This window comes from Salvelinus sp. IW2-2015, linkage group LG25, assembly GCF_002910315.2.
Source record: "Salvelinus sp. IW2-2015 linkage group LG25, ASM291031v2, whole genome shotgun sequence".
Lineage (NCBI taxonomy): Eukaryota > Metazoa > Chordata > Actinopteri > Salmoniformes > Salmonidae > Salvelinus > Salvelinus sp. IW2-2015.
The window spans coordinates 6,889,109-6,904,105 of NC_036865.1; the positions used below are offsets into that span (position 1 = coordinate 6,889,109).

At 44.1% G+C, this 14,997-nt stretch overlaps 1 protein-coding gene across 1 annotated transcript in view; it reads right to left on the bottom strand.

The window, feature by feature from the left end:
* Positions 1-14,997, bottom strand: part of LOC111951994 (adhesion G protein-coupled receptor A3-like) — a 150,349-nt gene that overhangs the window by 62,946 nt on the left and 72,406 nt on the right. The window contains exons 3-6 of the mRNA XM_023970395.3: positions 5,032-5,103; positions 3,578-3,649; positions 3,320-3,391; positions 3,015-3,178 (exon numbers count right to left, since the gene is read on the bottom strand). Coding sequence (XP_023826163.2) covers positions 3,015-3,178; positions 3,320-3,391; positions 3,578-3,649; positions 5,032-5,103 — 380 coding nt within the window. The remainder of the gene's footprint in view (positions 1-3,014; positions 3,179-3,319; positions 3,392-3,577; positions 3,650-5,031; positions 5,104-14,997) is intronic.

A 14,997-nucleotide genomic window follows, 5' to 3' on the forward strand; every position in this document is an offset into this window, starting at 1 on the left:
GAAAATGTAATGGAAGTGAGTAGGGCATTTCCACATCAAAAGGGTCATTCCATGGTAAATTATTATAATTCTTATATCTCTCAGATAWAGGACACAGGCACTTCAATCTGTTTTTCCATGTATGAATCTGTTATGAAATGTGTTTCTATGGACTAATAGCAGGCCAAATTCAATGTTTTATCAAATATTTATTWAAAAAAATACACCAAATTATAGCTACCGACAGGGGTCCTAAAATTCTAAATCAAATAYCTAAATGATCCTTGTTAAGACCATCTTAAAACAATTCCCAGCCCCAGGCCTCTAACCAGATTGACCTGTGTTCCCTGGCAGGAGGGGCGTGCRGAGCAGCTGCTATGGCTGGTCCTGCAGTGAGTGGACACATGGCCAAACGTCTGGCAGTAGTCCACAGAGGAAACCATTCAAATCACTACAGAACAGCTCCACCAAAGCCTGGTACCTGATCTGTTTGTGCTGTCTCGCCAAACACAACTATGACCATAGGAGTTGGCAAGACAGCACAAACAGATCTGCGACCAGGCTAGTCCCACCCATCCACCCACATCTGCTAAGTCGGTCTGTGAGTGAGCCACATCATTCAGGATGGGAAGCCATTAAATGAGAATCTCCTAATTAATCAAAACAAGTCCAACCCTTCCATTTCCTCAATASGATTAGGCCCTATCACACACACTTTCCACACTTCTTATTGTATTCAGATGTTGCTCGGATAGTACTCTGTCTTTTTCAGAATATGGAGTTGATTAAACTTCAAACCAAGTTCTACTGGCTGGCCACAGGGTCTGATGGGTATATTGGTCTATATGCATAAGGCCTGTAGTGACCATAAGAGGACCATGTCACTGCCGTAGCTTAATATAATAAAGAATAACACCAGACATTACACCAGAGACCCAGGTTGTGTATGAATCAACCAATCTCTGCTATGTAATTCATCTCAATGAATTCCACAAAGAGGCCCTGCCTGGTTTTCACCGCTGAGCCTTGAGGAAACAGAAGTAGAGGGCCGTGCTCCTTTATTCCTCCGTGTTTGTGTGAGCTGAACAGAGCTGAACAGACGTTGCCCTGACCCCCATCTGAGGAAGCACCTGATCCTGGCAGGAAACCTCTCCTCCCTCCTCCCTCCGTCCGTTCCCCCTCGCTTGAGAACGACACTCGACCCGAACGCCATGTCAGACAGACGAAAGGAGGAGAAACACTTTAAAATGTGTTCACCCTGACATCTGCTACTCGTTACATCACTTTGGAGAACTACGATAGAAGAACACAGTCCAATGAACTTTCCAATTTGTAAGTCGCTCTGGATAAGAGCGTCTGCTAAATGACTTAAATGTAAAATGTAAATGTAAGAAAATACAAAAAGGACGGCATGGATGGAATTCCCGAGCAACTTAATAGTTCAACCTGATCGCTCAACATAATGAAAAGAGAGACAAATCTCTTGTTTGGTATGAGTTGGAGGGGTAGCTTTGTCAATTGTCCTCTTATCGACCGTCATTCTCAGTAATACCTTGACCTATAGCATCAGGTGCTGAACAAACACAGCTGATACGTGATGAAGTGCTGATGGCCACAGTAMAGCCTTGCTGCATTCCATGACATTAAGTGAACCCATACGGAGATAATAGGTTGAAAATAACATTACAAGAAGAGGTTGTTAGAGCACTCCACTGTGTCCAATCGAAAATGGCTCTTGCCAAGCAAATAAATAAGGTATTTTAGGAGGCTGTTGTATAGGGAGTAAAATCCCACGGAGGCATGCACGGTAATCCCATAATGGATGTGTTAGGCTGAAAGAACAATTCACTATTCCAACCATCCTAATTCCACTCTTGGCTTTATGTCATATGACTGTGTYGAATTACCCAGTAATTGCTTGSATTGTTCCACATAACGAAAAACACACACTCAGGATTCCATAGAATAACRTCAGAATGTATCTGGTAGGGTACGTGGATAAGAAGTGTGTGAATACAACAATCTGCACAAACAAACACATGAAAGACTTAGAAAGAGTGACAAATGGGTCGGGACCTAATGCCTAGTGGTCTCTGACCCCTTGAAGTACGTTAAAAACCTTTATCGCACCTTGATAGATGGAAATGTATCTGTCACCTGGTCTGTTTCTACTAGGAAATACTAGTTTAATGTATGCCAAAAAAGGCAATTCTAAAAAAGTGGTTGGATCCAAATACTTCTTTAAAATCTTCCTGGAAAATGTACTTTTTAGACATTCTTATTCTAAAGAAATCCACCGCTAAGGTGCATGATGCGGCTCCAAAAACTTTASTGGGCTGGTCAAATGCCATCTCCAACATCAAAGACCTTTCGTTAGGTACCCCAATCTCTCAATTGTTGTATCTTGAACTGCTGTATCAATCCCCATTTCATGCTCATGTTTTGTCACTGTACAAATCATGTGCCTGCTATATCTTGTTTGATTGACATTGATAAAAGCACCCAATATTTGTTTTCCTCCAAATAACACASACACACATGCACACACAACCCCCACCACCCCACCCCAATTTCCATTTCGAGCAGTGACTCGTGTTTTCTCATCCCGGTGCAATATCCTCTAAGCGTGTGCAGGAGACGGGGAGTGTAGAGGCAGGGCAGGGGGAGAGCTGCTATCAGAAACGAGATGTGATTCCCCCCATGGCTCAGAGCACACAGCACAGCACAGAGCAGAGATGGAAACACCAGAACAGCTAGCTACCTCACCAGTCCCCAGAGCTCTCCTCCATGTCTTCCTCACGGGCCATTCACTCGCCTTACATACACAGAGGGGTGATCAGACAGACAGCAGGGAACATTCAGCCACAGACTTTCAGACATCGTCATCATCATAGGCCATATTCATCATAATACTCATTTATTTTGTGGGACAATACAAATTCAAATATATACAGAAYAAATTGTCATGTAATGCTTGTGTAGGTGTTGTGTGCGCCTTATTTAAAGAGAGATAGGGATGATGTGAGATAACATACCACATCTGAGCTGTGTCTCCCTCAGGTTGTGGACCTCCAGGCCGCGGAGGTGTGTGGGATGAACACACAGGGTGTCGTTGCCCAGAAGCACGCCGTTTGCCCTGGCCCACAGCAGCAGCCACTCCAGCTGACAGTCACAGAACAGAGACTCTGTAGAGAAGTGCCTGGGGGGATACGGCAACGGCGTTAAAACCATCATCGCACTGTGTGTCGGTGTCATTTTGGTACAGGGTGTGACTGACTATCTGTTCGTAGGGTGTGTGTGTGTGTGTTTGTGTGTGTGTTGTTTCATTTTGTTTTCTTACAGGACTTCGAGAGACAGGAGGTGTGTGAATAGTCCCACCGGCAAGGAAGAGAAAATATTTCCTGATAGATTCCTGTGGGGAWAACAGGGCAAATACACATCAAACTAGTTAACTTTGAACAAGTAGAAAAGCCACAGTATCTGCTGTTGCGTTACTTTGAAACAGCCMTATCTAAGAGAAAAAACATAGATCCTACATCTCAAAACATCTCAAATTGTGCGTACAGTGCTGTATGTTTTCAATTMAGAGATTACTCACAATTTAGAGAGATTGCCAAGGTCTACAAACATTTCAGGAGAGAGGCAGCCAATCCGATTGTTGGACAGATCCCTATAAGGACAAAAAAGCTCACTTTAAATGATGGCTTAGAGATAAGCCAAGCCCATCTGACTAAAAGCATTAAGAGCACTGATCATCGCAGGAGAGCTGGCATGAGATAATACAGAATGAGCTTGGCTGTGACAACAAGTGTGTTGTGTGTGTTTTTTGTGCCGTCTCTCATAATGACGTAATAACGAGAGCTTAAGCAGCTCAAGGAACTATGGTGTTAAACCACCAGTCAAATGTTTATTTATTCCAAATCGTGGGATATCAACCCCGACCTTCTGTTACCCCTTCACCCCTCACATTACCATCCATTCTCACACACTTATGCACCACACACACGCGCGCGCAAACACACACTCACAGAAGGCTGTCGTGGCTCTGTGCCCTTCCCCTCTGTAATTAAAGAGCTGCTTTGCTGGAGCAGCTGTGGGAAAATAAGCAAGGCACTCAAGTAATCACCAGTTGGGGAGCACTTAAATTAGCACTCTGCTGCTCCCAGAGCCTGGCGCACTTGCCTGCTGCAACACCCCAGCAGCCTAAAACCTCCTAACAATCATGATGGAATTAAGTCATTTACGCTCAGGTGTATGCGATACCATCTTGGGTGTTGTGTGTAGTGTGTGTGTGATGGTGTGTGTGGTGGAGAGAGAGAGAGAGAGAAGTATGCTCTGTGCTGTATGAGAGAGAGATGAAAGAGATGTATGTGTGTTAGAGAGAGAAGGGAGAGAGAGAGAAGAGAAGACGAGGAAGGAGAGAGAGAAGAGAGAGAGTGTGTTGAGAGAGAGAGAGAGAGAGAGAGAGAGAAGACGAGAGAAGAGAAGAGGAGAGAGAGCAGACGAGGACGAGAGAGAGACGAGAGAAGAGAGACGAGAGAGAGAGAGGAGGAGAGAGAGAGAGAGAGAGAGAGAGAGAGAAGAGAGAGAAGAAGAGGAACGAGAAAGAGAGAGAGAAGAGAGAGAAGATGAGAGAGAGAAGAGAGAGAGAGAGAGAGAGAGAGAGAGAAGAGAGAAGAGAGAGGAGAGAGAGAGAGAGAAGAGAAGAGAGAGAGAGAGAGAGAGAGAGAGGAGAGAGAGAGAGAGAGAGAGAGAAGGATGAGAGAGAGAGACGAGAGAGAGAGAGGAGAGAGAGAGAGAGAGAGAGAGAGAGAGAGAGAGAGAGAGAGAGAGAGAGAGCAGAGAGAGAGAGAGAGAGAGAGAGAGAGAGAGAGAGAGAGAGAGAAGAGAGAGTCAACCAACCACATTCAGGAAACAATAATTTGCTATACATCTATTAATCATGATGTCATATTTGTCACAGTGTAATAACCCAGCCCCTTAACCCCCATAAGACCCTGGCCTCGTCACGCCGTGTAGCCCACCCACTATGACAACCCGCTTCACACTTACAGTCTCCTCAGAGCCACCAGTCCACGGAAGGCCCCGTGCTCCACCGTGCCAATCAAATTATTCCTCAGGTCCCTAAGAGAGAGAGGGAGGGATAGAGGGAGAGAGAAAGAGAGAGAGAGGGCAGGGGGGGTGCGAAACAGAAAGAGCGAGAGAGAGTAAGCAAGAGAGAGCGAGAGAGAATGAGAGAGAGGAGAGATAAGGGAGGTCACTTATCATGCCACTGTGGGTTTTGAGAGTCACAGTGCTGGAGACAGGGAGGGGGATTGCCCCTTAAAACCCTCTCATCTGGCAGTACAGTAAGTGGTTGGCAGTTAGCGATGAGATACATTGAGCTGAGCTCTTGTCAGGGCCGAGCARGCAAGCTCATTGTGACATTAAGATGTAAACTCTAGCCTCCTAACAACGACAACGCCATGTGTGATTCATTCAAGGCGTGACAGTGCAGTTCCCATAGATCACAAGGCCAAGAAGATTTGGTGAAATGCAAAGAGGGCAACTTTTACTAATGCTGTACTAACACGATGAAACTCGGCTGTGAATACACAGTTAACCCTGAATGGGTATCTCTATTCAGAAAGGAAATAATACTCATTATCGCTTTGATGTGGTCGGATATTACGTACATTTTACAATGGCCATCATATGCATTGTAAAATGCATTGTAAAGTGACAGAGAATGATAGTGTACGGAGGTTATTTCTACGAAATACCACGTCGGTCTGACACAAACATTATAAACATTACAGTGGTTTTAGCCAGGATCGCTCTGTTCCCAATCCCCACTCCCAGTCCCTCGATTTCCCAACCCAACATTGCTAAAAATGGACCGGCATCCTTTCCTAACCCTACTTTTTGGTTTCCTCTCGGGCCAAAGAAAACTTCCTGAAATGGTGTCCCCCGGTTTCCTTTGACTGGGCCTGTCGGGAGTGATGAGAATCAGGAGTCTGGCTCTCTCTCCGTCCAGATGTGTGTACAGTACAATACACCAGTGCAGTATGGGTAGTCTAGCCTGTAGTCTCAGCCCAACCCTAACTGCTGGTCACATCAGCAGTCATAAAAACATGCAAGGCCAGCCAAAGGCATTAAAACAATAGCACCAGCACTAATAACTCTAATGTGCCCCTTTCCCAATGTAACCATAAAAATTGAACGATGATAGTTTTTATTTGTAAAACAAGGCAACTGCATTGAAACCAAAACGATCATTTTCAGCTGTACAACGCCAGAGCAGAATAAGTCAWTGTTTTACTGTACATCCAACACATCAGCTGAGTGCCTCACGGAATCAACCCCCAAAAAATCGAACTATTAAAGGGTATGTTTTCTGCACCATTAGAGATACAGTGCGCCTSTAGACCACCAGCAGTGAAGGATTCCTCTGYTGGAACTGARGCTAATTCAGTCAATGTACAAAGAGTTACACACACAAAAGAGAGAGCAACGCACACTCGTACCGAAACCATCATTATCGTTAGATAAATGACTCCCTGTCTGTCCTTAATGATGTGTMTCTGCTGTTAAATTGTTTGGTCCAGAGTTAAAAACCCCACTCCACCATTACCCCAACCCACACTCCCTACTCTACCAGTTCATAGGCTKAAATTATTCTCAAAGCTGCACTTCACCGCATGCTCATTCACTTTCATTTATTCTTGTGCCTGTGGATTTCTGGTGGTCCACAATGATTGGCATGGCGAAATTGGTTTTGGCAATCTCCATTGGCTTTCAATGGACCCGACAGCACATAAACCCTCTAAGTACATCAGGGTCAGTTTTACTCCAACCCTCTCTCCAAGTTCTGGAGCTCCCCATATGTTGGTTTTCAAGCACTSCCTCACTGTGTGAAAACCTATCTTTCCTGAGATGGGAAAACTAAACGAGTGGATACAGTGGAACTGAGACTAGATACTGAGTGGAGCGTGGAGCACTCTACAGGCCAGAGCTTCTCAGATCTCTCCTCTTGTCGATGGGAGCCCTTGATTATATAAATCATGTTATGAGGGAGCMGGTGGACTGGCGAAGGGTAAGGTCAAAGGTAATTCACTGTGCCTCTTACTTTGCTCTTCTTCTTCACAGCACACACAGCATCCAACCACAGCCAGAGGTCTGGCTAATAACAGCTGTAACTTATCTTTGGTTATGAGATGTACTGTGGGCGTGGGTTATTTTGTACTGTGAGCAGACAACAATAATGACAGCTGTTYTTGCTTTGATCTTATACTGTGGGTTACTCTGTTATCATGTCAATCGACTATCCCAGTTAAACACATCTCGTTCTAAAGTGGAGGTCGGTGTGTGTTATTAGATTGCTGTATTGCATTGTTAGGTGATTGGCAGCAGAGAGAGTGAAAGGCAGGATGGAGGCCGAGCTGAATAAATAAGTCTTCCTATTTCCTGAGAGAGGTCTGTTTGTAGCTCCGGTCAGGAGGTGGGGTGAAAAAAAATAAGCAAATATATTGGCTGTTCGCCAAAACGCATCTGGGAGACTCCCCAAACATATGAAAGAAGGTACTCTGGTTAGATGAAATGGATATTCTTAGATGAAGTGGATATTCTTTGGCCATCAAGGAAAACGATATGTCTGGCGCAAACCCAACACCTCTCATCACCCCGAGAGCACCATCCACACAATGAAGCATGGTGGTGGCAGCAGCGTAGTACGTGTTCATGCTTCTTTATTAAAACCGAACACCAACAAACAAAACAACAAAAGAACAACGAACGTCACGTCTTGAATGCTACACAGAGCTAACAAAAAACAACATCCCACAACCTAAGGTGGCAAAACAAGCTGCCTAAGTATGATTCCCAATCAGAGACAACGATAGACAGCTGTCCGTGATTGAGAACCATACCCGGCCAAAACATAGAAACACAAAACATAGAAATAAAGAACATAGAATGCCCACCCAAATCACACCCTGACCAAACCAAATAGAGACATAAAAAGGCTCTCTAAGGTCAGGGCGTGACACCGCGGGCCTACAATTGCCCATCCCTGGGTTACATGATTACATACCATGACTAATTAATTTCCACTTAATTTATGACGTTAAATAGACAACTTTGCGTTATCATATGGCATATTATAGAATACGCACTGATATTTAATAAAACCAAGAGATTAAAATTAGTATTGTGCAAGCTCTCTACCATGTTAGGCATGGTATGCCCCATCTAATTTGTGTTATGCATGATGGTAATGTTTTGAGCGTCCAGTAAACAGAAGTAATCCTGTAGTTGAGGGGAGTGAAGCCAAAGCCTACCCCACTGTGTCAGAGAAGCAGTATTCAGGTCAGAGCAGTGGAGATTCACTCACACACACACACATACACACAGACACAGACACACACACATTCACACACAGAGGACAGTACAGAGTGCCCTGCAAACAAATTGTTCCACAGGATAAAAGGGGGGAGAGAGAATGAGAGAGAGAAATGGAGAGGGAGAGAGCGAGATGAATGGGTAAATCCATTTGAATTCAATCACTTTTTGAGAGCAACCCTTTTGATTTAAACAAAACTTTCCATACATGTCTGGCCATGGAAGAAGTGGTCAGAAAGTGACTTTTTGGACCTGAATGCCAAAACATTCAGCAGATAAAGGTGCTTAAATTGACCCATTTTGCATACCCCACCATACCATGAGACATCGATGTCCTCATCACTGGAAAATTTAAACGGTTGAGTTGGATATCATTGAAAAGCTTACAAACAGTATTGRCAAACAATTGTATTKTTTTTTGAAAAAATGTTTTTATAAAAATTATGTCATTTTTAAACCTTTAAAGGTCAATTATTTAAAATCGAGTAAACTGTTGTAGCTAAGACCKTATTTCACATCATTTGAGGTTTTTGTGTTGTGCACGTCCTCGGTRGAGACACAACATGCTCTTGAATACAGGGTGGGTGGCATTTAAATCATATAAATATAATTAATAGAATGGACCTATCCCTTCAGACCACTGCAATTTAGCTGGTACACGATTGAAATTGAAATTGAATGGAAATGTTTACTTATCATTACTACCACAAAGATGACCACTGGTCGACCCACTGTTGAATGTCAACTTAAATGGTCATGTCTATTCTACTATCTATATTTCTATGAGTTCAATAGGTTTCCTAGTATAATTTAAAACAACAGATATCCCACTTCAAGTCAACATTCTCAGATGTGTGGACCTCCAACCATCTTTGTGGTACCATTTGAAAGTAGAAATGTAAATGTCATTCCCATTTTAGTACATTTATCAGCCAAAATCTGAAACCCACCCTGTAAGAACATGGAGGGCACAACACAAAAGCCTTAGACAATGTAYAATAGGGTCTAAGTTACAACATATTCAAATATGAAGGGAAAAAWACGTTTTTAGATAATTGACGTTAAAGGTTTATTTTGATTCAAAAACATATTTTTCCTGAAACTATAAATATTTTGACAACCCTTTTTTGTAAGCTTTAAAAGATGCACTGTGCAGAAATCGCTCCGCCATTTCCTGGTTGCTCAAATTCTAATAGCAAAACAAGCAAGTACAGTGTAGAGAATCATTGTACCAACTAAACCGTAAGTTAAAGAAGCAAAAACTAAACTTAAGACCAGGAAACATAGAAATAGCGCACATACAGTAGTACATATATACTGCTTCTTAGACCTGCTTTTAATGAGAATGACAGATCTATAACTTACATTTCTACGTGAATTTGGTCGGTTCGCCCCGGGAAGTTTTGTTTAAAGCAGCTATAAATGATATCAATGTCAACCGTTGATCTTTTCCTGTGATCAAGTCATGGATGTCTCATGGTTTGGTGGGGTATGCAAAATGGGTCAACTTTGATCACCTTTATCTTTTGAATGTTTTGGAATTCAGGTCCAAAAAGTCCCTTTCTGAGCACTTTCAAAACGGGCACTTTTACAGGTTTTGTTCAAATCAAAAGATGTTCTGTCAAAAATGTTTTGAATTCAAATGGATTTACCCTAATGGGAGTAGAGAGCAGTCTCTGACAGAGAGGAAAAGGCCACTATGTAGCCTAACAATGGAAAACTGCTTCCTCTCAAGGTGGGACTGCATTGGACACCACAGACCCCCTGTCACGCCCTGGCTATAGAGAGGCTTTTTATTCTCTATTTTGGTTAGGCCATGGTGTGACTAGGGTGGGCAGTCTATGTTCTTTTTTCTATGTTYTTGTGTTTCTATGTGTRTGGCCTGGTGTGGTTCCCAATCAGAGGCAGCTGTCTATCGTTGTCTCTGATTGGGAGCTATACRTAGGTAGCCTGTTCCAACCAGTGTTTGTGGGTAGTTGTTTTTTGTTTCGTATCTGTACCAGACAGAACTGTTTCGGTTATTATTTTGTCATTTTCGTGTTTAGTGTTCGGTTGTTATTTAATTAAATATGAACACGCAACACGCTGCACCTTGGTKCTCATCTTCTTCTCTTGAATGRCGTGACAGAACTACCCACCACAAACGGACCAAGCAGCGTGGTGAGGAGCAGCAGCGTTATCTGGACTCATGGACATGGGAGGAGATTTTGGACGGAAAGGGACCCTGGGCACAGGCTGGGGAGTATCGCCGTCCGCAGGAGGAATTGGAGGCAGRTAAGGCTGAGCGGAGACACTATGAGGAGTTAGCACGGCAGCGCAACAGGCACGAGAGGCAGCACGGGGAGATTAGCAGAGTCAGGCGAGAGACCTGAGCCAACTCCCRGTGCTTACCGGAAGCGGCGTGGCACTGGTCAGACACCGTGTTATGCGATGAAGCGCACAGTATCGCCAATGCGGGCTCATAGCCCAGAGTGCTATATGCCAGCCCCCCGCAAGTGCCATGCGAGAGTGGGCATCCAGCCAGGGCGGATTGTGCCTGTGCAGCGCGTTTGGTCTCCGGTGCGCCGTTTCGGCCCAGGGTATCCTGCACCGGCGCTGCGTACTGTGTCTCCAGGGCYTTGGGAGGGTGCAGTTCACCCTATGCCTGCCCTCCGCCCGTGCCGGGCAAATGTGGGKATTGAGCCTAAGGGAGAGGTGCGTGTGGTATGCACCAGATCTCCAGTGCTCCCCCACAGCCTGGTTCGACCTGTGCCTGTACTCTGGAGGGTCCGGGCTAAAGTGGTCATCCAGCCTGGAGGAGTGGTGCCAAGGCTGCGCACCAGGGCTCGAGTGCTCCCCCACAGCCTGGTCTATCCGTTGCCTCCTCCACCGGACGTACCAAGCCTCCTGTAGGTCTCTCCAGCCTGGTGGGCCCTGTGGCATCCCCACGCACCAGGCTGTCTCTCCGTCTCCTCCCTCCAGGTTCGCCCTTCAGTCCGGAGCTGCCAGAGCCGCCCGTCAGTCCGGAGCTGCCAGAGCCGCCCGTCAGTCCGGAGCTGCCAGAGCCGCCCGTCAGTACGGAGCTGCCAGAGCCGCCCGTCAGTCCGGAGGCGCCAGAGCCGCCCGTCACTCCGGAGCTGCCAGAATCGCAGCCCCTCAGTCCAGAGGCCCCCCTCAGTCCAGTGGCGCCCTCTACGAGGGTCTTCAGTCCGGGTCCGCTGCGAGGGTCTCCGCTCCAGAGGCGCCACCTAAGTGGGCCAAGACTGAGGTGGACACGCTGCACCTTGGTCCTCATCTTCTTCTCTTGAATGCTCATACTGTATTCCAATCCAACCATGAATGCACAGCTCAGAACAATACAGCAACACAAACATGCTAATTTGACTGGGATTTGATAAGAACATATTGAAACTGAGATTACATCCCTTCTCATTCTCCATGGTACAGTTATAACTAGTTTGTTCATATTACATATCCTGGGTCAATTTGCTCTTCCACTGAGGAAACAAGCTGTCAGGAAGAAATGTCTCATCAGACACTTCAAATTAGATCATACACATCTAAGTAGGATGGATAACCACCTAATGTAAATAAATATGCTTTGAGATCTCTCGGAGGAGAGTAAAAGAGGGATAAGTAAAASAGTTCAGTCCAATTAGAGCGACTGAGTGTATGCGATGTGACAGTAGTAGCAACCACTGCCAGAGCATCAAAAGGCACTGGGCTTCCATTAATAACATACAAGAAAATGACATCAGAGCACTCTGGCGGGACCAACCATCATGCATTAATAATAAATGCATGACAAATAAATACTACCTGTTGATGGAACCTATGTCAATGGCCCACACTTTTGTGGGTATAGACGTTTATATTTTCATAACATTTAAGATATGTTATTTGTCCAACGCAGCCGTTTTTATCTCGACATCACATCATTTCTGGGTAACAACTAAGAATCTTACTGTTACTGTTTTTTTTTTTTTTTTTATTATTATTGTCAAAAAGAAACAAAAATAGCTTCTTATGCAAAGAGCAATTTTTCAAGCAAGAATTTAGCTAGAACTGTCTGGGAGTGTTCTGAGTGTGGAAAGGAAAACTGAAAACTAGCTGTTATTGGCAGAGAGGTTTGGAACTCTCTTATTTATTGCTATATTAACTAATTTACCACCTGGTGATGTCACTAGGCAGGCCAAAACTCCATCCCACCAAAACAGGCTGAAATTTCAGTTGTTCTTTTCAAACACATATTACACTAAAAGGCCATTATCATCATTTTCACAATTTCAAAGTATTATTCCAACCTCAGTGTGGAAATATGTATAAAAGACAGTGAATTCATGTTTGACTGCACCTGGCCTTTAAGAAGTTATTCCTCCTTTAGAGAGTAAGTGTGAGAAATTCTTTGCTCTTTCAGTACTTCGCCACTCTATTTCCAACCCAAACGATGACTAAATTCTTCTCAGACGCAACTCCAGAGCAATTTATTCCTGGAAGCTTAGCTAACAGGACTTGGAATGCTTTAGGTGTGTTCATGCAGTGTTTCCTTTGGATTACTTTATTGGCGGCTCACTAAGGACCCAAACATTCAACCTTAACTAATAGTGGCCTACTATAATTCCATATTTTTTGCGACTCCCCATCTTCCTCCCCTCCTGAGAAAAGTATGTAGATCTTTGGAGTGGTGTGACATTTGTCAAACGACAAACTACTGTGCTACAAAACCTGAGCTATACTGGACAAAAATATAAACGCAACATGTAAAGTGAGCTGAAATTAAAGATCTCAACATTTTTCAATACGCACAAAATGCTTATTTCTCTCAAATTTTGTTTACAAATTTGTTTACATCCCTGTTAGTGAGCATTTCTCCTTTGCCAAGATAATCCATCCCCCTGACAGGTGTGGCATATCAACAAGCTGATTAAACAGCATGATCATTACACAGGTGTACCTTGTGCTGGGGACAATAAAAGGCCACTCTAAAATGTGCCGTTTTGTCACACAACACAATGCCACAGATGTCTCATGTTTTGAGAGAGCGTGCAATTGGCATGCTGACTGCAGGAATGTCCACCAGAGCTGTTGCCAGAGAATTTAATGTTAATWTCTCTACCTTAAGCCGCCTCCAACGTTGTTTTAGAGAATTTGGCTGTACATCCAACCGGCCTCACAACCGCAGACCACGTTTAACCATGCAAGCCCAGGACCTCCACATCCAGCTTCTTCACCCGTGGGATCATCTGAGACCAGTCACCTGGACAGCTGATGAAACTGGGGGTTTGSACAACCAAAGAATTTTAGTACAAACTGTCAGAAAATTCCATCTCAGGGAAGCTCATCTGTATGCTCGTCGTCCTCACCAGGGTCTTGACCTGACTGCKGTTTGGCGTCATAACCYGCTTCAGTGGGCAAATGATTACCTTCGATGGCCACTGGAATGCTGGAGAAGAATGCTCTTCACGTATTAATCCCGGTTTCAACTGTATCGGGCAGATGGCAGACAGCGTCTATGGCGATGTGTGGGCGAGCGGTTTTCTGATGTCAACATTGTGAATAGAGTTCCCCATGGTGGTGGTGGGGTTATGGTATGGGCAGGGATAAGTTATGGACAAGAACACAATTGCATTTTATCGATAGCAATTTGAACGGACAGAGATACTGTGACGAGATCATGAGGCCTATTGCCGTGCCATTAATCTGCCACCATCGACGTGTACGACAGRGTGTTCCAGTTCCCGCCGATATCCAGCAACGTCGCACAGCCATTGAAGAGGATTGGGACAACATTACACAGGTCACAATCAACAGCCTGATCAACTTCATGCAAAGGAGATGTGTCACGCTGCATGAGGCAAATGGTGGTCACACGAGATACAGGTTTTCTGATCCAAGCGCTTACCTTTTTTTAAAGGTGTCTGTGACCAACAGGTGCATATCTGTAAAATCGTTTAAATTATTGCATGTTGCTTTATATTTTTGTTTAGTGTAAGAACATACTGTACTTCTTCTATGATATGTATTGCTTAATTAATTTCGAATTTAACCCTGTTATATAGAATAACTGCAAACCAATGGTGATTTCCAACACTTCCTGTCTGGAAACTGTTACAAATATTTCAAATGAATCATGCTGTTCTAATTTTCAATCATAACCATTTTGAAAGATCATATGCAAGGGGGAAGGAACGCTCTTCTCTTTTTAGGCTGAAAAACAGAGTTGATAGATGGCCTCGCAGAGAGAACCACTGAGACCAGGCATGACTGAGCCAACAATGAAGAGAAAGAGAAATCGGCCTCTTGTGTTTTCAAAGGCTGCTCGGTAAATCAGCAGGCCCAGAGCGCTATCACTTTTAACCTCATCTGTGACCCTGCAACTGACTCACATTAAACAGCTCTGAAAAACCCTGCCATATCAAAACAGCACTTGGAACCTTTAAAATGCATGCATTGTATTCTCTGGCTTGAATGTACGATACCTGAAAGAACTGCGTTATATATCATCACGTTAAATATGTTGCTGTATGTAATTGCATGGATTTGCTTCAATTTGCCATACTCAATCAAGTACATCTTTGACATCAAAGCATTCATCAATTCAGAGTCAATTAAATCGCTTCCCTGCCCTCTTAATTATTATAGAACATTAACCCAGGAAGC